Here is a 23,100-nt window from a genome sequence, read left to right on the forward strand (position 1 = left end):
CAGGTCCTTGGGACAGCTTCAGGGCTGGGGTCACCTTTGAGATGGATTACAGCTACAGAGGGACAACTGGACCCACCCCGGGGGTTTCTCACACCTTGCATTCCCTGGGCAGATGTGTTCACTGGAACCAGAATTTAAAGTACCAGAGTTACTAAAGACAGTGGAGCAGGAAAAAAATAACCATGCAACTATAAAAAAGCTTGCTTAAGCAATAATATCTGAACCATACCTCTAAATACTAAAACATAAGACTAAGTGAGATATGTTTACTGCATCAAGGATGACTCCGGCTGCATTATTGAAGCAACAGGCAAATTTCAGCTGAGTTGTTTTGACATTTTGCTGTTAAAAATATTGTTGGAATCAAAGTGTCCACACAAGAAGTTTGATTTTTGGTGCATTTTCTTCCAGCAGAAAGCTTCTGTATATCTACATTTTTTACTCCAGTTGAGGTCTTTGGAGGAAAGAAGGAAAGCAACCAAAGGGAGGCAATTTTGGCTATGATTCTGGAAAAGCATTTAAAAGCATGGTTAAATATAAATGTGTACCTAAGGCACATTGGCTATGTGGGACTTAAATTCATACTTAGCACTGAGCGTGATTTCCTGAAGAAGGTTCTTTCTCAATACAGGAACCTTCATCAATGACTAATACAAATTAAGGTGGGTTTTTTCCAGTTTAATGCATTGCTGTTTTACTGCTTAGTGCACAGACTGACGCAAAGCAGTCACGCTTTGGGCTTTTAAATCTAGAAGCCCTGTGATGTATGTTATCATTGCAGATACAGTGTGACAAGAGGAAATCTGGACACCCTGCAAAATCATCCTTTTTCTGTTGTTCATTCAAATGGATTTTTCATCATTCTGAAAACCTCCCAAGGAAACAGCTTCCCCGAAAACAGGAGGATGTTAATTCTCAAAAAATGCAGGTCCTTTCAGGTACCTTCTCAGAAAATGTCACACTTGAAGAGAGCTAAGCCTGGAGATTTATCCTTCTGTTTACCTTTCAACACACGTGTGGGGGGAAGATTAGCACCTGGGAATCCCTCCGACCAAAATTCAGGGGTGGAAAAATATTTGCATTTTTGTCATGCTATTTGTCAACCTTCGGTGGGCCAGAGACATCCCAGCAAGTTCAGCCACTTTTCCAGGGCATTTTGTATCCTCTCATGCATGGCCCTAAGATTTGCTTTCAGGTAATTTTTTAACCCAAATCCAGCCAAGCGTAGACATGCACTGTTGCCTATGCTCGAGCGGACGATGGCCTGCCCCAGCAGATTCGTGCATATAATAGTGGCTTGTCTTGGAAGCTCCAGACAGAGATATAAAACTCTACGACAGACAGTTTTGCAATACCATGCCCTCAGGGGAAATCTCTTCCTAACTGCAGGCAGTTAGTAGCTGGCTTGGAGTGCTTATATCCGTATATATATTAATCCCAGCTAATGTAACTACAGATGTTCTCATTCATAGGCCTATCTAATCCTGTTGGGTCTTTGCCATGGTGTCTCGTAGCATGAGTTCTACGAGTTAATTACGTGCAGTGCAAAGAAGCATTTCCTTTTATCATTGAAAAAGGTTGCCTTTTAAATGCATTGAATGTCCCTTTGTTCCTGTATTTTAAGGACTAGTGAAGAGGAGCACCTGTCTGACCTTCTCGGCGCTGTGCATTACTTGGCATCCCTCCATCGTCTCTTGGCAAGGCATTTCTAATCTTTTCCATCGCCCTCAGATGGGTGCCTCTCCGTGCCTTTCACTCCAGTTTCCCAGCTGAGGACGTACTATTGATTTCTATAGTGTCATGATATTATATTCAGCGTTACTCTCTACCCCTTTCATAACACAACCTACTATCTTGTTGCTCTTCTGAGCTCCGTTGCAATCAGCCAGATGTTTCATTGACTCCTAGATCTTTTCCTGGAGTGGTTGCAGTTAATTGGGACCCTTCAGCATGTATGAGCCATCCTGTTCTTCCAATTACGCCTCCTCCTGCGCACTGGTTTTTGTCTGCTATCCCCTCACCCATTTGGCCAGTGTGGGTAGGTCTCACAGAGGACCTACGTGGTCTCCTCATGTCTGGAGTAGCCAAGCTGAAGGTGGTCACCTAGAAATGCTGTTAGGTCCTGCTTTCCAGGTCATGGTTGTTATATAAGAAAAATCAGCTTTTGTGGGCAGAGGCACCCCTATTGCTGCCCTCATTCACCATTAAACCCCCACTGTATAACCCTGCTCTTTGTTTTCTCCTCCAAAGCCAGATTTTTCCACACAAAATAACTTTATTTTTTGCTAGTAATTCCCGGTCATCTCCGCCACAGACATTCATTGAAGATTTTTCTTAAAGGCTTTCTGAAGCACTAAATCATGGCAGTTATTTTCCTTCCCCCTGGTGCTGTGTGAACTAACAGATTAAAGACACTTCATTTTCTTACACCAACATCATTCCTGTTTGCTCCTCTCCCAACTCACTCACTGCACCATTGCATCTTCCTCTATGGAGTGACTCTTTTAAGCAAGGCATGAGGATACAGTGGATAAATCAGACATTATCCCCCTTATGATCTCCAGTGATGGTCCAGGCACCCTCCTTTCCCCACCGGTGAGGTTTTCTCAGCTCGGGTGCCTCACGGTCTGTGCTGGGCTCAGTGCAGAGGACTGCTGATTATTCTGCATTGCGGTGGGTGACAAACACTTGCACCCAGGGAAGTTTGGGCATGAAAACATGCTATGTGAATTAAATTGTGCCTATCAGAAAGGCAGTGAGGATGCCAAAGGGATGTTTGCCTCCATCACACCCCCTCTGAGACTCTAGTGAGTCTTCCCTCAGTTTGGGGTTACAACGCAAAGGAATTTGAACGATACTGGAAAAAACAGCATTAATCACCAGCAGTCCAGCTACTCCATGCCTGGGGAAGGAGAAGAGCCTGTAATTGCTGGCTGCAAGTGTTTGCACTGGCCAGGGAACTGCAAATTGCCTTTAATTGCTCATAATTGCTGGCACTGGTTCAGTTCCTCCGGGACAGGGACTGCAAATGTACATCTGCAGACACTGCTTAGACCACCTCCTGCCTCTCCACGCCAGGAGGGTTGAGTTGCTGCTGATTCAAAGAGTTTTCTGGAAGATAGAAAAGTCAAAATGGGGTCAGACATTCAAGGAGCAGAGTGCTGCTGCCCAGGGCAGTCGTCCTGGACTCACAGGGCCCTGTGTTGCAACAAAACATTGGGGACCAGTGGGAGAAAGTACATCCCTACACCCAGAGAGGATTTTCCCCACAGAAAATGTGTCAGAGCCAGCTATCAGTGATCAGCCAGAGGTTTCTCCTGGTGAGGTCCTGGACCAAGGGCTGGTGAGTCCCAGCTCCTCCGCCACTTGCCTACTCTGTAACCTTGGGAAAATCACGCGTGCCCATGGGGACACAGCTAATGCCATGCTGCAGAGTCCTCACAGGAGCCCGGCTTGGGAGGCAGTAGACAACCTCAGACAGATACGGCTGTAAAAATAACCACGGCAGCTTTGGATGAGCTGTGCCGAGTCATTACCTCATGAGGGAAGGAAGCAGCAGCATCGCTATTTATTTATGTGGTGTCCAAAAGAGTGCTCTGTGCTCTGCAGCCTGTCCTCCAGGAGACTGATTCTGTAAATCTTACTCATCACGAAGGCTTTTTTAACTTTTCTTCCTCGTTTTTTCTTCCCCCTCTCTTCCAAGTGGTCCCACTGAAATCAGAGCAATTCGTTCACATGGGGGAGGATTACTCACAGGATGGGGGTTTGCAGGCGATGCCTGAAACCAGCACAAGCAGCCCCAGAGGGGACGCCTGAAACATGAGGCATGTTCCTCCCCATCCTCCTGCCCTTTGCCTCTTCTTGTGTAACCTTTCCCTGATTTGCTTATTTTTGTATTAACTCCTGCATCTCTGCTCTTCTTTAACTCTTTTCTGCCCTGTTCCTTCTTCAGGCTCTTGCTTAATATATTTCTTTTTCCTCTCCCCCAGCAATGTTGAAGCCATCTCTTGGGGCTGCAGCGTGCAGGTTTTCCCACCTAAATGCCGTTCTGCTCTGTGTTCATCACCAGCCACACTGACTTAATGTTAAAACTTTTCCTGTGTTTGACTGACATAAAAAGAAAGTTTTCTGCTGTGAGCAGGTATGCAAGTGGCTGGTTCCCAGAGGCAGCTCAAGGCAGGGGGGGAGTGTAGGACTTTTAATCAAAAACCTCTAATCAGAAGTGTTAGGGAAGGAGGAGAAAAGAAGAGAAAGCTTTGTTGTTTGGTTGGAGTTTTTTCCCTTCCCATGTGAAAAATCATCAGGTTTTGGCAAAGCTCAGTCTCTTCCCATCCAGCACTGGCAGAGCTGGGGGACGGTGGCAGTTTGCTCATGTTCTGGGGTGGGCTGCACAGGGACAGGATGCCCCGTGCAGGGAGGAGGGGACATCCCAGTGCAGGGGGGCTCCAGGCACCATCCAAACCCTGCTGGGAGGGTGACCAGCCTGGGATCTGCTGCCCAGTAAAAGTCAAACTGGGGCCTGCTGGTGCAGGGAGGAGGAGCAGGATGATGCTGGGACAGGTTGGAGGGAAGGTCCAGCCAAACACCAAAACTTGGACATCCAACACAAATTAAGGTGAGATGTGATCTGCTGTCCCCAAATGAGGCACATTTGGGGTGTTTCAGAGCCGGGGGGGGGGGGGGGGTTTGTGGTGCAAGACAAACCAAGAAACATTGTAGGGTCCAGCACAAACCCTCATGGGAGTGACATGCTCCATTTGGGGGATTTGGGGGTGTTTGAAAGCCAAGCCCAGCTGCTGCAACCCGTGGAGACACCTTGTGCTGGTCCTGACCCACAGACCAGCCCCCTCCAGGTTTTGGGCAGTGGGGCAGGTTTTCCCCCAGACCGTCTTCGGGCAGGCAGCTCCCCTGAGGGCAGAAGGAGAGCAGGATCAGTGCTCCCCAGGGAGGGTTTTGGCTGGCTCCTTCCCGAGGATGCTGCACAAGAAAAGGAAAGCTTTCCTGCCTCTCCCTGCCACCGCTCAGCAGGGGCAGACCACAGTCTGGCACGGCGCTTGCAGCTCTTAGAAATCAGGGCTGTTAACAAATGTGCGAGGCCATAATCCTTTTGGAGCAGTGATGATAACAAGCCCCGATGCTTGCTTGCTTTTTTTTTTTTTTTTTTTTTTTTGGCTTTTTTTTTAACAAACAGCTGCGCCGGTAAGTCCCACTGTGGGAAATGAGATGGTGAATGATTTCAAGTGTAGTATTTACATCCCCTGCCAAACCCTTCACATCTGCCCAGCTCTGCCGTCAAGCCTCCATCCATCTGGCCAGGAACAGCAGGTCCTCCAGCCTGCCTGCATCTCACAAGGGCATTTCCTTCCTGCGCCCGCAGTGCCAGCTGCCAGGGATGCTGCTCAGCGGGGAAGAGCTTGAGCAAAAGCACTGAAAAGAGAGTAGGGTTTTTTTTTTTATGTAGTGCACGTGAAATGAATTGCCAACATCTCTGAAAGCAATTACTTCCTGCCCAAGATCTCGTGTGCTAAAGGGGTGATGAAATGCTCCTTGATTTTGTACCTCTTCCTTACAGCCCCCCCCCACTGCTTCAGGGAGCCCAGGGGAGTTTGAAGTTGACTGGGGTGGGGGCAGTGGGTGCTGTGGCTCCTGGAATCCTCCAGCGGTGCTGCCTTGCCTGCTCCCTTCCTCTTCAAGTCCTGCAAATTCTTCATCACAGCACCCATGGGATGAGGCTGTTGCAGTGTCCACGGGTGGGTATCTTTGAGTGGGGACATCCCACGCTGCCTCCCTAGATCTGCAGAACACACTGCTTTGTGCACGAGTGGAGCTCCATCTCCACAGCGGGACTGGCTGTGGCTGGGCCAACCCCTCTCTGGTGCCATCCCTCTGTGCCCAAGTGACAGCTGCGTGCACCCCCTCTGCCAAATACCACCGCTGTTTCAGGTCAGTGCAGTCTCTAGCTGGACGGGATGTTTGCTGGAGGTTCAGTTCCAGCTGCAGAGATGGTGGAGCCGTGATGAGAGAGCTGCTAGCAGCCCGCAGTGCCTGTCCTGCTCCCCGCCGACACCCCAACACCGCCTGCGCCCGCTCTCCTCTCCCCTGACCCTCTTGTTGTGTGTTCCCCCCACAGAGTGCGATTGCCATCCCGTGGGCGCCGCCGGCCAAACCTGTAACCAAACCACGGGTCAATGTCCCTGTAAAGACGGTGTCACCGGCATCACGTGCAATCGATGTGCCAAAGGCTACCAGCAAAGCCGGTCTCCCATTGCTCCCTGCATAAGTAGGTGGATCACTCTTTTGATGTCTGTAGATTAGAGATATTAACCTTTATAAACCTGCAGGAGCCGCTCCCCAGGCTGCGTGGCTACTAACCCCGAGGGGCAGTGCTCGGGGGACGGGGCTGCCTGGGTACCCCTGCCAGCTGCACTGCCTGCAGTAGGGCATATAGTCCAAAACTCACCCCCAGCTTCCAAGTAGTTTGTCTCCTTTATGGGGTGGGTTGTGTGAGTGCATCTACAACCCAATTTGCCAGTCATTTGATTTTGCTTCACAGAGCAAAGGTGCTCCAAGAGCACATTTTCTTTGCAGTACCACATCAGGTCTGGATGCTAAGGCAGATCGCTATAAACAGGGTTTTTCTCTCCAAAATCAGGCTGTGCTGCATTAGCGCAGAGCTCAAATCAGAAGAGCTGATGGTTTGATGCTAAAGGGGATCTTACACTCACACAACCCACCCAGAAACATGTTTTACCACTTGCTTCCCTGGGTTTGATTTAAGTTTGCCTTCCCAAGGCTGCTCTCATCTTCTGCTGTTAAAACAACAGCAGCAAGCACCAGGTGCGGCTCCCAGTCTCTCCATTGCAGCATTTGCTCTGCAAACACCCACATCCCCACTCAGCCCCTGTTGAGCACTTACTGCCTGGGCAGGGTGTGCTTCAGCCCAGTGCCTCTCTCTGCTGCCTGTTGGTTTTGCTGTTCTTGGATCTGTCAGTAGCTCGTGCACCTTGTGAGAGACATCTCCACCTGCCCTAACGAAATGAAACATCAAAATAATGGTGCCTGGGACAGGCTGGGAAGGAGGGGCTGCTCCCCTCAAGATTGACTTCCTACTTCTAAAGGGGAAAAAATGCCCAATGGGAAAAGAAAAGTGAAGGTTGAAAGAATCAAGCCTTTGTTGGGAACCCATAGTCTGCTCCTGAACTGTCCCCTTGCAGCATCTGCCTCTCAGAATGGCCATTGCCAAATTATGGAGCAGATAACCTTTCTCCACCTTCTCCTGCTGTAGAAAACATACATTCCAGGGTGGTTTTTGGTCACTTGAGATTCATTCTTCCCCATGTCGCAATGGGACAGCAAGAGCTCAAACCAGATGCTTGTTTCCCCAAGATGTTACAGTCATGGCTCCGGTATGCTTTGCAGCAAGTATGCGCAAAGGTTTATCATTAATCATTCCCCAGGGTCATGGTAAATCACAGAGTAAATTGTTCCTTGCATCACCTCCCTTGGGATTCATTGCACTAAATAAAGACAGACACAGAATTTCAACATGGTCCAACCAGGCGTTCGGAGCCGGGCTGTGCTCATGCCAGCCGCCCAACTGGGGTGCTCAAGGCTGCCTGCTGGTGTGAGCCTGGCAGGGCTGAACTGCCCTGGTTTAAACCCAGACACCATCCGGGCACCCATGAGAGGCCCTTACTTCTGTGTCACTCTAAAACCTCTTCTCCAACAGGCCACAGCTTTTATTCAAAATGTGTTTCAAGCAATGCTCTGGCCTGGCTATCAAGCCACTGAGCAGTTGTTGGAAGTTTAATCTGCACATACGATGCTAAAGCAATTAAATTGAGGATGTGAGCAACTCACAATTCTCTCATCCTAGAAAAACCCAAACCAGCACATTTTCATCCTTGAAAAATGTCAGTCAGCATGTATCTATGTGTGGGGGGGGATGTAGTTCACACATACTTTATACATGTGTAGTGAAGGGCATTTGCTCTCCATCCCCACCCACACATCTGGCACGGGGAGGGCACCGGCACACTGCAGCTAGCGAGGGGCTCTCCCCCTTGTCTGCAAGAGCACAGTTGCTCTCTGATTTACCACTGCTTATATTTTCCTTGTCCCAAAGACTTATAGTCAAGCAAAAATCACCTCATGGGGAACGAACAAGACACCAGTGGTGTCTGCCTGCACTGCAGCCCATGCTGGCAGGCACAAGCACCCATCCAGCTGCCAGCTTCAGGATGGCTGTGCTGGTTGTTCATGTACTGCCTGACTACGGACCGTGCATTTTGCATGGGTTCATACCTGTGTTTAATTACATGAGATTGAACGACTCAGTCATCTAATGCTCATTGGGCTGCACCCCTGCAATCTGCTCTCACTGCAGTGCAGACAGACCCCAGCAAACCCTGCCTCTGTGGCCAGGCAGCTTCCTGAGAGCAAAAGCAGAAGGAGGCAGATGCTGACCCCCAGCTCACGCCTAAATTCCGCTTTCAAAATGGACTAGTCGGGTGCTCCCCTGCCAGGATTCCAGGGATACACAGACATTGTAGCACTGTGCCCTAAATGCACAAAAGATGTCAGTAATGACAGCTGTGTATGTGCACTGGGGAAAAGTGATGATCTTGCCAAAGTTGGGACCATACAACGTGCTCCATCTGCAGTCCATCCTTTTTAACATCAGCAAACACAGTCAAAATTGGGCATGAAGATCCAGAACATTATGTGGTTTTAACTGCAAAGCCAGCCCGCTATCAAAACCAGGGACCATTGCAGTGGCACCAGATATATTTCTTTCTTTTAAATGTGTGAGGTGACACTTGCATCTCAGCAGACAGATGCAATACTTTCCCTGCATCCTACCTCCCACAGGAGTGGTATCACTGCCTCAGACATGGGTTGAAACAACAGCTGGAAGGGGCAGCCCAGCGACAGGGAGAGGCAGCAATGCTCCCATAGCCTGCTGGGGCTGGCCCGGCACAGCAGGCAGCCACACCACCCTGCCTGGCTTACAGACCCTCCGAGCCCCTGCAAGAGCATCCCTCACCCTGGGGCACAAACCAGGACCTAGCAGTCACAGCAGGTTGTGTCTGGGCAGAATAGAAATTGCTGGCTGTGGCACCATACCAATTATCTGACTGGCTGCATCTTCTTTTATTTTTAGCCACAAGACAAAATATTTGGTTTGAAAAACCCTTTCCAACACCCTCTTGGGAGGCCCAGTTCCCCAGTGGGTATGGTCCTGGTGTGCTGGCTTCTGGGACTCTTGTAGAGTCCTTGCTGAAGGACATGGTTGGGGAATACCCCTTGCTGGTAGACATGCTTGAGAAGGGAAAATGTGGTGTGTGCAGGGGCCAGGTTCTTTAGGATCTGGAATAATACCTCCTTCTTTTATTTCCTCTGCTTTCCTGTCTGCTTCTCGGTGTCCTGCACAGAGATCCCTGCCGCTCCCCCCACCACCGCTGCCAGCAGCACAGAGGAGCCTGCAGGTATGTTGTCTCTTCTTTTAAAGCATCTTCGTGGTAAATGTCTTTTGACCAGTCATCTGCCTGAGATGAAATTGCATTAAATTAATACATAATTTCTGTTGTTTGTACTGGGACAAGTGGTTTCCTTTCATGCCAAAAATGTTCAAGTGTTTGAAACAAGTGTGCAGTATCCCAAGAGATGGGTGTTTCTAGGAGCACATGGGAGTGTAAAGAAGATACAGAAAGATTTTCCTAGAGGTGCTAAATCTATAAACCCACAGGGGTTACCCAATGTGGAACCAATGCTTGATGGAAAAGAGGTAAGGACCCAAGACCACCGCTGGCTGATTATTGAATTTAACCATTATTTAATGGTTACCTTCTCAAGAGGCTAAGAGAACTGTTCTGCCAAGTTTTTCTGGTGGAGAAGGACTGGAGAACCAAAAACACTCTAAAAGAGAACAACAAACCAAAGTGTTGCTTAGTGCTGCATATGAGCATTTCCTTTATTTGCCTAGATCTGTGTGTTTCTTGTGCTAAACAGTCTTAGGAGCTGCTGTGGCCTCTGTGTGTTACAGCAATGTGTCTCGTGTCCAGCTCTGCAGGTCCTTGGGTGGGACACAGCTGTGGTTAGTGGCACTGGTGGGGCCAGTTGTGCTCAGAGGTGTCTCAAGGCCAGTGACTGTAAGAGCAGGGGAAGCATCTTAGCTTGGAGCGGGAGGTCCTGCAGCTGTGGGTCCTGCAGTGAGAGGTCCTGCAGTAGCGGCTGGAGCCTGGGGACAGCAGCACAGCCCTGATGGACTTGGATCACCACATTTATGCCAACTGCAGTACAGAGGATCGTCCTTAGAAAGTTTTGGCACATTACGGTGCGTGTATACTCCCGTTTCCCCCATCTTGTCCTTGAGTCAAACACGATCCGTGCAGTGCCTACCCAGGGGTCAACATGTATCTTCATACACCCCATCTCCACCACCACATCTGCACCAACACCCCGCCATGCTCCCTCATGATTTACACCCATAGAGAGGTGGACACCTGCCCTGCCGTTTCACTGAGGGACTTTCCTGTCCCCAGTTCCCTTGGGTTGGACAGGTCTGAGTAGGGGAGGACGGCAGGAGCCAGAGGGCCCTGAGAAAGGGTGACTTATCCCCTTCTGCTGCCTGCAGATTCCCAGGGTATTTGAACAGTGCCACAGCTGTGAAGCACACGAGGTGTAAAGGCTGTTTACTTTTGTCTCACCAGTGTAGGAGGGTTCATAAATTAAGGATTTTGTACTAAAAGTGATGGACGTTACCTTGAATTGAACTCTGAGCCAAGGCTCATCGCATGGCAGAGCTTTTCACGCAGGCTGAGCCTGTTTGATGCATGCTCAGGAGCACTTCCCGGGATGGGAAACCCAGGGACAAAGGGGCAAGGTCTTCAGTCTTCAGTGTCACAGTAAGATAAAACCCAGAGTTTTCTGTAGGACTGATTTAAAGGACAAGTTCTGCCACCTGTAAACACAGTAGCAGCAGATTGTGTTTCAGTGTCTTCCCTTAGGTTGGTACGAGCAATAGCTCGCAGCCTTGGCTTTGTGCTTATCATTTCACATGTGTGTCTTAAAGTGCCTCCACTGACATGCAGGGCTGAAAGGAGCATGAAGACACACCAAAAACCTGCTGCAGCCAGCGTGCTTCCAGCTCAGGTGCTGGTGATCAGCTCTTTTGCTGCTTTGCCTTATAAATTTGGTACCAACATGAGATGTGTAGTTGGGTGAGTCCATCACAGTGAGGTATTTGGCTGTTAGGAACAGAGACTGTCCCACCTAACCTGAAGCCCAGCAGGGGCAGGTCTTCTCTTCCTTACAACACTATTTCTGACAATACCAGCCTCTGTTACCTGCTTCCATTAGGAGAAATCTTCTTCCCTAACTCCTCAGGAGCTAATTACGTGCCATAGTGCATCTCACCATCTTTCAGCCACAGAGAGCTCATCCCAAAAGCTCTCACTGAACGTCCCATCTTGCTCTGGCTGTAAGGGGATGTCCCCACCTTGGCCAAGACACTGGGCAGGCACACCCCGAGTTTTCTCATGATCGTTGTCAGAGCTGGCAGCTCCTGCAGCCTCTGCAGCTCTTTCATTGATCCCAACACCACAGCTCAGTGCAATGTGTAAGTGCATCCCAGCAGTGCCAGCTAAACGTGCTGGATGCACGAGCAAAGCAGGCTTCCTGCTCCCCATCTCGTTCTGTCAGAGGTAAATTTATGTCTGCAGCTCCCTGCTTCACCCCTTGCTATAAAAGAAGCCCATGGCCTAGCCAAGACTTTTAGTTGGTTTTTCCCATCCACAGGGACTGTGCTGCTGATAGATGGAAGATTTATAGGCAGATAGAGTGTATCAGTTAGTGGTTTAAAGATCAGTGGGACCTCCAGAAAAACGTGCCTGCTGCACTGCAGGAGAGGCTCAATCCCAGCTGGTCCCCTCTGCAGCAGAAGGTGGATGACAGCAGAGCAGGGTCTGAAGGGTTTGCCTGGATCCTACTGGGGTGAGCTCTGCTCCACAGTGTCGTAACATTAAATTAAGCATCTTCACCTGCCTGATTTACTGACGCATCTTTGGGGATGGGGCCTTTGGCACTTGGCATCACAATTTCCAAACTGGGCATGTTGAGTGGGGAGTCGAGCGCTACTCAGCCCTGCAACCCTGTGAGGCAGTGCTTTCACCCTCCGTCAGGTAATAATAAACCCTAGCAATGTTTAAATACAAAAAGCTTAAGAGATTAAACACCAGATTTCTCACGGGCTCCTGCTATTTAGCAGGGACTTGCAGACTAAATGTTCTGTCTCATGGCTTGGGAACACTGAGATTTTGTGCTCCACACCAGGATTTGCCTGTTCCTCCCCCCACAGCCTCCAAACTTGCTCTGTTCCCAGTCTGCTGCAGGGATGGCAGAGCAGACACCTTGCACCACGATAACACCAGGCTTATCACAGGCTCTGCCAATGAACGTGAAGGTCTGGCAGCCGAGGAGATGCAAAGATGTCTTCTCACAGCCCTTTCTGCAAGGAGCTTGGCTCCTGAGATGAAGCCCTGTGTGTGGAGCTATAGCACCTCCTTACTGGGATCTCCTGGCACCATTGCTGTCCCAGGGAGCAGAAGCAGCCTGGCACTCACGCTGGGGACCTCCCAGCTAGAACCTCATCCTTGCTGGAGCCTCCTTTCCTTGGGTTCCTCGCTTCCAGGAGCCAGGATACATCCCACCCTGTGCAGCGGCCCCAGCCCCTTCCTAAGGCAGGACCTGGCGTATGCCAGCCCCTACCTGCTCGCGACCAGGTTTCAGGGCACAGGTGAATTTCTGAGTGAGTGGCCGATTGCATTGCCCATCGCTGTGGTGGGAAGCGTCCCCGGGGTCAGTTTTACATGCAGCTTGCCCTGCTAAGCCAGCCTTGGAGCCGGTGACACTTGAGCAGTGTGCCTGAGTTTGAACTGGCCACAGGGATCTCTCAATGTCTTTTTGCTGCTGTTAGGAGCTCATTTATCTGGGTACATTTCTATTCATGAGTCCAAAGAGGCCTTTCTGAGGACATTCTCTATTATTCATAGTCTTTCCCTGCCAGTCCCCATGTCCTCTCGCATCTTGCCAGAGCGTGACCATGAGAGAGGCTGAATGCAGGCAAGGGCTTGGAGGAAGCAGCGCTTATCCACATCCATCAGCCAACATCCCAGCTTGAAAGAAAGAGCTGCCAAAGCCCCAGCCCCGCTGTCCCCCATGTGTGAGGACTGGTTTGGGGGTGACACATCTCCCACCTCCATGCAGTGTGCTCCACGTGGATACTAACACAGCTGGGGAAACAGCTCTGTTCTGTGAACTTCCCGCACTGTCCTGGGCAAATGCCAACTGGGGCAGCTGCATTCGGCCATCCCAAATTCTACTTGCCACCTCGATTGGCCACAGCCCTCGTCAGCGCCTGCCCTGAGCTGATGCGCTGTGGCAGTGTGACCCGCAGCAGCCCCGGGCTGCATGTCACGGCCACCAGCTCGGCACCAGGCACTGTGCCGCAGGGCTGGGCCCTGTGCCCCTGCGGCCCCTCAGCTTGCCAGTGAGCAGGGCCAGGGTGAGCAAGGCAAAAGCATAGAGCCTGCAGCCAAAGGACCCTTGAGCAGGACCAGGGGGTGCACATCCCATTTTAAACACTGAATGTGGACACTTTGGTGAAGAGCAGGTCCCTGTGCAGCCGGTGGGCAGAGCCTGGTGGTCCCTGCCACCCCTGCACCTCCCTGGGTGAGTACTGATCAGGATGGCTGTAGAAGTCAGAGGCGTGTCAGTCAGGACATATTGCTCACCTTTGACTAAGGCTTTGGGTAGGTGTCTGCAACATTCTCCAGCCTTGCTACAAAGGGACTATCTTGCCCTAGTGCTGCTGGCCAGGTTGCAGACCCAAGTCCCAAGCCCTGGCAGATCCTGGCAGCAAACGACCCCATCAGCAAAGGAGCAAATCCCATAACTCTGCATCCTTGTTGTGGAGAGAAGGTTATTTAGGGATCTGCCCAAGTTTCCATAAAGCCAGTATTTGAGAACATGTCAGCAGAGTTAGAGACCTCCTCTCAGCAAAGGAACCCCTTGCTGGAGGCTGGGAGAGGGTTATCTGCAAGCTGGGAGCGAGTCAGGCATCCTGACAGCCTGCAAGCCATGAGAAATGACTTCTCAGTGTCTCTTGGATCCCCGTGTCCCTGGAGGGCCAGATGTCCCCACTCCCTGCTTGGAGGGGCGACCAGGGACCAATCCATCTCACCAGGAACTGATCAAGCCATCTCCTCGTGAAAGCCCAGCAGAGGCTGGGCTAAGCAGAGCAATCTGATGGGCCCAGCATCCGATCATAATTCTTCTCGCAGTGATTTTTATTAGACTTTTTTTAGCACCGCTTTGTCCAGGGATCCTGAACCCTCCGTATTTTATCCCTTCCCATCAGCAGGGAGCATCAGGCGGTCCTGGGTCTTGGCATTGCTCGGCCACCACCACCACCCTGAAGCATCCTGCTGAAATTTGTGGTGTTTTCATGACAGATCCTTAAATCAGTATGTCAGCGAGGCAGAGCTCCCATGGTACGGGAGCAAAAGGGTTATAGAGATGGAGAAAAAATTAGTGGGAGGCTTTGGGTGCAGCCAGTTCTCGGAGAGATGCTGCTTTATTTTCTTTGCTCATAGCTACACAGGACAGAAAGCACCTTCCTCGCCAAGAGCCAAGTTATCATCACCACTCCTCTGAGTCAACAAGAGGTACATTTCAAAAGAGCAGGGGCCAAAGCTGGACTTGGTAAAAGGTGTGGAACAGTGTTGACTCTGGTGTGGGAGGTCCTGCCTGGCGCTGATTAGTTCTCAGAGGTCCAAATCAATTTAGGGAAATGGTCCAAAACTGAATTGTTTAGATGAAATGCGCTCCCATACCGGGAGACTGGAGGATGAGGAGGGGGTGCTTCTCATTTTTGTGGCCAGATGAGGAAAGTTCTTGCTGCCATCCCATCCTTTCCTGGTCACACTCAGAGATGCAGAAGGGGCCGCAGCGAAAGGGGAAAAAAAACCAAAACAGTGGGGGGGGAAAGATTTACAAACCTGCCAGTCAGATGTTGTCTTATCTGAATTGAATCCAGATTGGCTTGGAAATGATTATCTTAGGTGGATGATTTCAGCTAGTGGGCTTAAATAAAAACAGGTGATTGGATTGATGCAATTTTGCTTGGTTTTTCCCTGGAAATTGGCCTCTACAGTTTCAAAACCAGATCTGGACTTTCCAAAAGTCATTTGGGCTCAAGGTGTTGTCTGGGCCCTTTTGTTCCTGGCTGGTGGGGAAAAGGCTGGATATAAGTGCAGAAAAGGGAAAAAAAAAACAAAACCAAACCATTCTTGGCAATCTCTGGGGCTCCCTCAGGAGTGCATTGACCTGAAGCAGCTTGGCTGCAGGTTGCAGCATTCCCAGAGTGCAGAGGCAACCCAGCGAGGAGGTGGATGCATGCTGCGGTATGCGAGGATGATTAATATCTTCCGGAAGCAGCTCGGAGAAGGGAGATGAGCAGTCAGTTCTCTGCTCTGGAACAATCTGGAATAGTCTCAAGGAAAAAAGAAAAAAAAAACAAACAACAAAAACCAAACGAAAAACAAACCAACAAATCCCATCGGCTGTCTGAGCCTTTCAAGACTGTTCCTGCTTCTGTGTCTCACTTAGAAAAACACACGGAAAGGTTATGGCTTCAGTCAGGGAAAATAGAGACTTTATAGGAAATAGTAGAAAACATTCACTTGAAAACATTCGTTCCCCCAGGGGAGAACTCTCCGTTCGCTTCACACAGCCGGCAGCCCCAGTGCCATCACGGTGCCGAGCCCCCACCAGCATGCCACACACACCGGGGGCATGTGCCTGCACGCTCATACCCCTCCCAAACCTCCCCCTGCAGCCTCTCTGCTGCTCTCTGGACCCCTCGCTGCCCTGTACCCATGTCCCAGATTTGGAAGCCCCTCCAATGCCTTCCCATCCTGTCCCATGGCAGAGCTGGAGGCTACGCATCCTTCTCAGGCTTTTCACTACTTACAGACTTGGGCTTTGAGGTAAAATTTCAAAATTATACCACAATCTTCCACTGAGAGACAGGAATGGGGAAAACTGGCCTCTCTGATGAGTTGGTACTCCTGTTTCAGCATCATTTGATGGTAGAGTCAGAGTAGTGCTGCCCTAAAAGTGTTGTTTTTCTTTTGTCTGAGGATCAGAAGCTTTAATTTTTTGCCTGCACATGTTTAGATGAATTGAGGCGATGCAAAGCCACCCTCAGAGAGTCCCCTGCTGCCAGGTACACACCATCACCCCTGGGGCAGCACAGGAGTGAGCAGCAGGAACAGGGTTTATCCATCCCACAGCAGAAGGGCAAAATGCAGATTTCAGAGGGTGGCCACCAGGATTAAATCTGTCTTTGTAGATTGACATGGAGGAAAAGGGGTCCCTCCAATCTGCTGCCACCAGCACTGGCATTGCCCCAGCAAAACCTCACCAGGAGCTGCTAGAAGATGAGTTAAATCACTTGCTCCCACCGCAAGTGAGGGCTGGGCTTGAATTTCATGGCTTGGTCAGCTGAGAACCCCCTCCTTATTTCCAGTCTCCTGGCCAGCTTGTACTGGTGCATGCCCCTGGTAATGTGGTCTTATTGGCTCAACAGCTCCACTCGAAGCAGAGGTTGTGGACCACTGTCCCCCCTGCTCACGGTCACATAAACACTGTGATCATCACTGCAGCAACAGCTTCAAGGGAGAAGTGACATTAGGAAAGGATTAAATGTACCGTAGCTCCTTTTAATGAGCTGCTGGAAACAAGGAGTCAACACCATGTGAGCCGCCAGCTTCCTCCACAACATCTGCGAGGGGTGCGAGGCTTGCTTGGAAAATGACAGCGTGGGGACGGGCCGCTGGCATTGTGCAGTGGCTCCGGTTGGGAGGGGATGTGGGGCCAAACCTCTGGTCCCCAACCCCTTCCAAAACGCTTATCTAAACTGCTGGACCAGCTCCATCCCCTGGTGAAGTCAGTGGCAAATCTCTCCCTGGCATTGTACCCACAGGGGCAAAAGCAATGAGTGCCACCAGCATGGCTGATCGCTCTGTACTTGGGCACACGCATGTGAACGCAACTCTTGGGTGGTGTCCTGGAAGGCTGGAGGAAGCAAGTCCTACACCATGCTGAAGTTCACATCTTCCCTCCTTCCCAGAGCACTGAGCGAGCAGGGAGGGAAGAGGACAGCTCTGCGCCCGCGTTGCACCACAGTCATTGTGTTTGGATGGTGGCACTTGCTCTTGGCATCTCGCTGACGTAGGCTAGCAGGGTGTGTCAGAGGGGCCAGGGACATGTCCCTTGAAACTCCACCTGCCCCTGCCTCCCATGGCCTTGGGCCCCCCTGAGGTGATGGTTGGGCTGGAGTCTCTCCCTGTGCCATGGTTTTGTCTCAGAGGTGGCCCCAAACCGACCTTGCCAGCGTGCATTGAACACTGCAACCCTCCCAAATCTCAGCCGGGCAGCCTCAGGCACAGTCACCCCAGCAGGTCCAGGTCTCTGCTCAGGCTGGGCTGGCTGGCTATGAGCCTCAGCTGCTGGGCACAGCGCAGCCACCCGACCTCCTCCAGCCTCCTGCCAGCCCCGGGGTGGCTGGCCCGGCCGGGTGCTGTGCTCCCCAGGGAGCTGCACTGCCACAGGCACCCCGCCCCATGGAGGAGGGATGCTCTCCACCAAGCAGAGGGAGCACAGGGTCCTGTGGGAGGCTGATCCTTGGGGGAATCTTTATCAGAGGTAAAATGTAAAAAATAGACCAAAACCCCCAACTTCTGTAGCACCTTGCACATTTAACATGAAAGGGACTGTCAGAAGACATTGTATTGGCAGTGTGGGGTGTATCAGGAGCAGCAGAGTGGCGCAGTGGGAGCGTGCTGGGCCCGTAACCCAGAGGTCAATGGATCAGAACCATCCTCTGCTAGCTGGTTCTTTGCTGGGTTCACATAGTTCTTAGGGATGTGGCGAAGTTGAGAACAGTCACTGTTAGTTTAATGATTCTGTGACATTATGTATTGAGAAGGAAAAGCCAGGAATGTGTCTGATTACATATTAATTAGATTTGTCTCCAGACTAACAAAGGAAATCACGAAGCCTTAACTCTAGAATTGCAAGCAGAGTGCCAGCTAGCCTTAGTTTTTCTCTGAAGGAGTGACCTCTTGATAATCACCCAGCTCTGATATTCAATGAAAAGGAGTGTGCACACTTGTGTTAGGGCTCACACGTCTGGAGGGGATCAGCAGCACAGGGACTGGCCGGAGTCGGGTGCAGGATTCAGCAGCACTCGCATCCTGCCTGAAGGACTCCTGGCCAGACTGGGGAGGAGCCGCCAGGCTGCAGGCACAGCCCGTGCCTGCTCTGTCTTGGCAAGGATGCTCCCAGAGCCTGGGATGGGGTATGGCCAGGGAGTAGGCTTTTTTACTAAAGTCTACTCTTTGCACTGGTAGAGAGAAAAATCACAGCTCTTCACCGTAAAGAACTGCTAACGGCAAGCACAAGCTCTGCAGAGAGCTGGGAGCATCCCGCAGGCAGGGAATAAAGGTCTGCATAGCTGCAGTACAATCAGGAGGCGAAATTCTCATTTCGGTACCCTGGTGTAAGTCTGGGCTCAACCTGGGGGGCTCTAGCTTTGTACTCATCCAAATGAGTAATTAATTCAGCCCGGCATGGGTATTATCTCACTTGTCTCAGGCTGTAAGCAAGGTGATGGATTGACTGTGTGATTGATTGACTGATTGATCGGCTGCAGCATCCAACTCCCTTCTGAAAAGGGGTTTCTCATGGTGATCTGTAGTGAATGGCTGTGAGTACAATAGGGGTGAGGGGCTTCCAGTGAGGAATCTTCTGGTGACTTCAAAATATTTCAGAAAGCCTGTGGAAAAAAAAAAAAAAACCAACACAAAACAAGCCACCACAAAACTTCTGCTGAAATGCAGATAAGATTCACGCACAACTGCATTGTGCCCTTATAACCCCATCTCAAGGCTTCCTGCATCCCCACATCCTTCCATCCCCACATCCCTGCATCCCTGCTTCACTTCATCCCTCCATTCCCACGTCCCTTCATCCCCATAACCCTCCATCCCCAGGATGCTGTCATCTCAGGGACCATCCTTCTGACACCGGGGGGACCTGGGTGCCCACAAGACCTGGGCACTGTAGCCAAGCCATGAGCTTCAGCACAAGGACTTGCAAGCCCAGTATCACTGCCAAACCCACCTAAAAAAAAAAAAAAAAAAAAAAAAAGTTAAAAAAAAAATTTCGAAGTGAAATGAGCTGATTCTCTCCCCATCCTGGGACATTTCCAGATGCTGTTTCCCCTTGGCAAAACAAAGCGCTTAACCCCAGCACCGTCTCTCCGTTGCCGTGTTTCCCCTAGAGCGGAAAGTCTGATTTGCCCCGGCTCTGGTTACATCCTGCCCCACATCCCGCCCAGCGCCCGCTCGGCCGGGGAGCTGCTGTCAGGCCGGGAATTTATAAGGTGGCCAACGCTCTTGAAGACAGATGGTTTCCTATTAACGTATTTAATCATCTCGACTGCGGCTCTCGGCAGGGCTGTGTCCTCGGGGGTGCTGGGAGCGGCAACCCTGGAGTTCATCAGCGGCCAGGGAAACGTTTGCTGTGGGGAAGTGCTGGGTGGGGATGAAGCGCTGTTGGGGATGTCACCCCACGTCCCCCGTGTCCCCTGGGGCTCAGCACTGGGTTTGTTCCTGCGGGGAGGGGTAGGAAATGTGCTGCCAGCCCCGGCTGCCAGCCGCTCCCAGGAGAGGGGCGAGGAGGGTGTAGAGGCAGGGGTGGATGAGCCATAAAGCGCCTGTGTTTATGTGGTGTTTGCCAGTGCGTTAAGTGTCTGGCACAGCTGAGCTGTCCCCACTGTGTCACCAGAGGCCGCAGCCTGTCTCCTCCCTCCCTTTATATCTGGGAGAAACTGGGATACAGGTGAGGTCACGGCTGCTATGGACACCCACGTCCCAAAACACAAAAACTGACTCAGGCCCGTTCCCTCCCATCCCAAAGCCGGCATCAAGCAGCTAAAGAAACAAGGAGCAAACTCACCCTGACCCACACTGGGCTCGGGTGGTGCCTGGGGGTGGTTTCCCCTCCGACCGCAGCGGTCAGGGGTCCCAGGGCCGGACCAAACAGCCAGGGCCGCTCCCGTGCCCTGGCAGCACCCAGAGCGTGGCCGGGGCAGCGCATCGGGCCAGGGCTTGAAACGGGGTGGCCAAGCATGGCCGGCCCCAGCCAGGGCAGCCCCCCAGAGGTGGTGGGCAGCCTCGGCCGCATCCCGCGGGGTGCTGGTGCTCTGGCCAGAGGGGCCGGTGCCAGCTGCCCCCGAGCCGTGCTGGATGCCGCAGAGGCGAGAAGGGGGCTGCGGGCTCTTGCTAAGCGCCCGCCCCATTCTCCACCAGCTCCAGGCAAGAGGCTTTAATCTAATTACATGCTTTATTTGCGCCAATTTGTTTTTCAATCAATCTTGTTCAGCCAGAAGAATGGAGGCTACTGTGGGCTCATTTGCACCTTCTTGTTCCAAGGGAGAGGTTAATGGCAGTTATCCTCGCAGGAGATGCCTGCGGAGCTGCGGCAGGGCTCTCCCTTTGCAGGGGGCTGCCGGGCCTGGTGCACGGGAGGGCTCTGCCCATCCTTGCCCCCAGCACCATGCATCAAGTCCCCAGCCTGGGCACTGCCTGAGGATGTCTTTGACAAACTCTGTCTTGTGAGGATCCCTTGCAGCCAGGGACCTGCCAACGGCCCAGGCTGTGATGTGCAACATGGGCTGCAGGCAGAGCTGAGGATCCTCCTGCCAAGTGGTCCCAGGGAGTCCTGGCACTGTCCTGCAGAACAGATTTTGTATATCTATTGCCAGGGTTTTCAACAGGGTCCCAGGGAAGTGTTACGATCTACAGCTACCAAAAAAAAAAAAAAAAAAAAAGAAAACTGACCACACTTTTCCTGCCCAGACAGGGCTGGCAGAGCTTGCTGCCACAGCAGCTGTGCTCGTTATAGGGTAGGGCTGGCCTCAACCCCTCACACACGTGCTGGTGCAAAGTGCTTCTGAGCCTGCTTCAGAGACCAGAAGATGCTCCGGTGCCTGAGCAGGTGCCTCTGCCTTCACACGTAGAGCAGCCGGGTCACAGACCATCTCTGGGGCTGTCCCAGGAGCTGATGGGCCAATTCCCTGGCAGCTCCTTTTCCCAGGGCATGTTGTGGGCACCACTGCTCCGAAGCCAACTGCCCCAGGCCCACTTAGGAGGTGACCGAGGACAGACAACAAAGTCACACGGACACGTGGTTAAACGTAACCCCATGCCAGAGGCTTGCGTTGCACTAGGACTTTGCACAGACCGTCTGGGAGCAGACCCAGGCCCTCAGGTTCCCTGTCCACAGGCTGAGGAAGGGACCGCTTCAAGTGTGGGGACCATTTTGCAGATCACACAACATGCATGACTTGAGCAGCCCAGTCCCTGCTCATCCCAGGTCCAAGGCTTTACAAATTATGTGCCTCCCTGTACCAGATCCCAGCTGTGCTGGAGAGATGGCCAAGGTCACCCAGCCAGAGGCCCTGACTGTCCTGCAGCTAGCCCCAGAACGAAGATCACTAATTTGTATGTTATATTTACAAGGGCATCATGCACGATAGCTGGGTCATCACCAGACTTGGGGAAGAAGAGCTGATTTAGTCATAAGACGCCCTGCTCCGTCCAGTGGCTGGGCCAGGGAAGGCGGCTGCAGCAGAGCACAGGAGAACAGATCGCTGATCTCCAGCGAATAGCCTGGGATGGATTCTCTGCCTTAAATTTCCTTTTATATTGAAGAAGCCTGCTCTGAGACAAAGATGCCCACTGGAGTCCAGTCCAAATTAAACTACAGCATCAACCCCTCACAGTCAACGTGTGCTCTGCAAGCCAGATACATTGCAGCCCCTGCCATTCGTCCTGCGGGGAGAAGCCCATCCACGCTTCCTGTGTGAGGAGAGAGCTACTCCAGAGCATCCTCTCCCTTGGGACACGTGGCCAGCAAAGGCCAAGAGCTAGAAGCTTGGAACAAGCATATTTGGCCAGCAGAGCTGGCACTCTCCAAAATGACTCTAACAGTCATTTGCTGCTCGTGGAGGAGATGTTAAAATAATCAGGATGGAAGCAAGCGGTTGCTTCAGTGATGTGGGAAGAGAAACACGATTTCATGGTCACCTGGGGAAATGTTCAGAAGTCCAAGAGCCAAAGGCATCCGTGCTATAACTGCTGCAGGCCAACCCTGGCACAGGGTCATCGTCTCTCCTGTCCCGATGCTGGGCAGTGGTGGATTGTATTTCATCCCCCGTGTCACCCGGGAGCATGGCTTCCAACTGCCTTTGGGATGTTTTGAGACGGCTTATAGAAATGTTTTCATGCCCAGCTTGGCCACATCAACCACCCAGATGAGCCCATGCTCAACCGCAGAGCAGAGACAATGGTTCACCCCTGCTCTGCCCAAAGGCTGACTCCCTTCAGGCACACCTTCCAGCTCCCTGTGCTTTTTTCCCATGCTCTCATCTGCAAGCTGAAGACGCTGTGTTGCTGCCTGTAAAGGGATTGAAGATCTATTTCCAGTCTGAACAGCTTGGAGGAGCACTCAGTCCCATGGAGATGGGGCAGCCCAAAGCTCTGCAGGCCCGTGGAGTTGTAGGCTGCTGTACACACTGCCCTGTATATCCCACAGGACTACAGACTGTGGCAGTTCTGTGAAGCACCTGGAATAATTCTGTGGTTGTTGGATGGACTCAGAAAACATCTAGATGCAGACAACACCCACATCAGGGCTTTCGCTGAGAGCACTGTTGGCTCAGCTGCGAGGTTTGGGCATGAACCGCAGCCGAGAGTTGGGATTCCCTGACTCCTGGTGAAGGAGGGTTCGCTTGGCCTCATCTTCAGCATCGCTGTGATAGCAGAGCTCACAAAAATGCAGCAGTGAGACATTTACCTTCCTCCCTGAGGGCACTCGTGCAAAACAGCGCTGATCTGAAGGTCACATCCCTCAGGTGGGGGCAGAGCAACTTCAGGAGCTGTTAGAAAGCCAGAAGCAGCAACAATGCTG

General features: G+C 51.7%; 1 protein-coding gene across 1 annotated transcript in view; it reads left to right on the forward strand.

Moving 5' to 3' along the window:
• Positions 1–23,100, forward strand: part of NTN1 (netrin 1) — a 107,621-nt gene that overhangs the window by 64,405 nt on the left and 20,116 nt on the right. The window contains exons 3-4 of the mRNA XM_074922239.1: positions 6,131–6,280; positions 9,435–9,488. Coding sequence (XP_074778340.1) covers positions 6,131–6,280; positions 9,435–9,488 — 204 coding nt within the window. The remainder of the gene's footprint in view (positions 1–6,130; positions 6,281–9,434; positions 9,489–23,100) is intronic.

The sequence above is a fragment of the Athene noctua genome, chromosome 18, assembly GCF_965140245.1.
Source record: "Athene noctua chromosome 18, bAthNoc1.hap1.1, whole genome shotgun sequence".
Classification (NCBI taxonomy): Eukaryota; Metazoa; Chordata; class Aves; order Strigiformes; family Strigidae; genus Athene; species Athene noctua.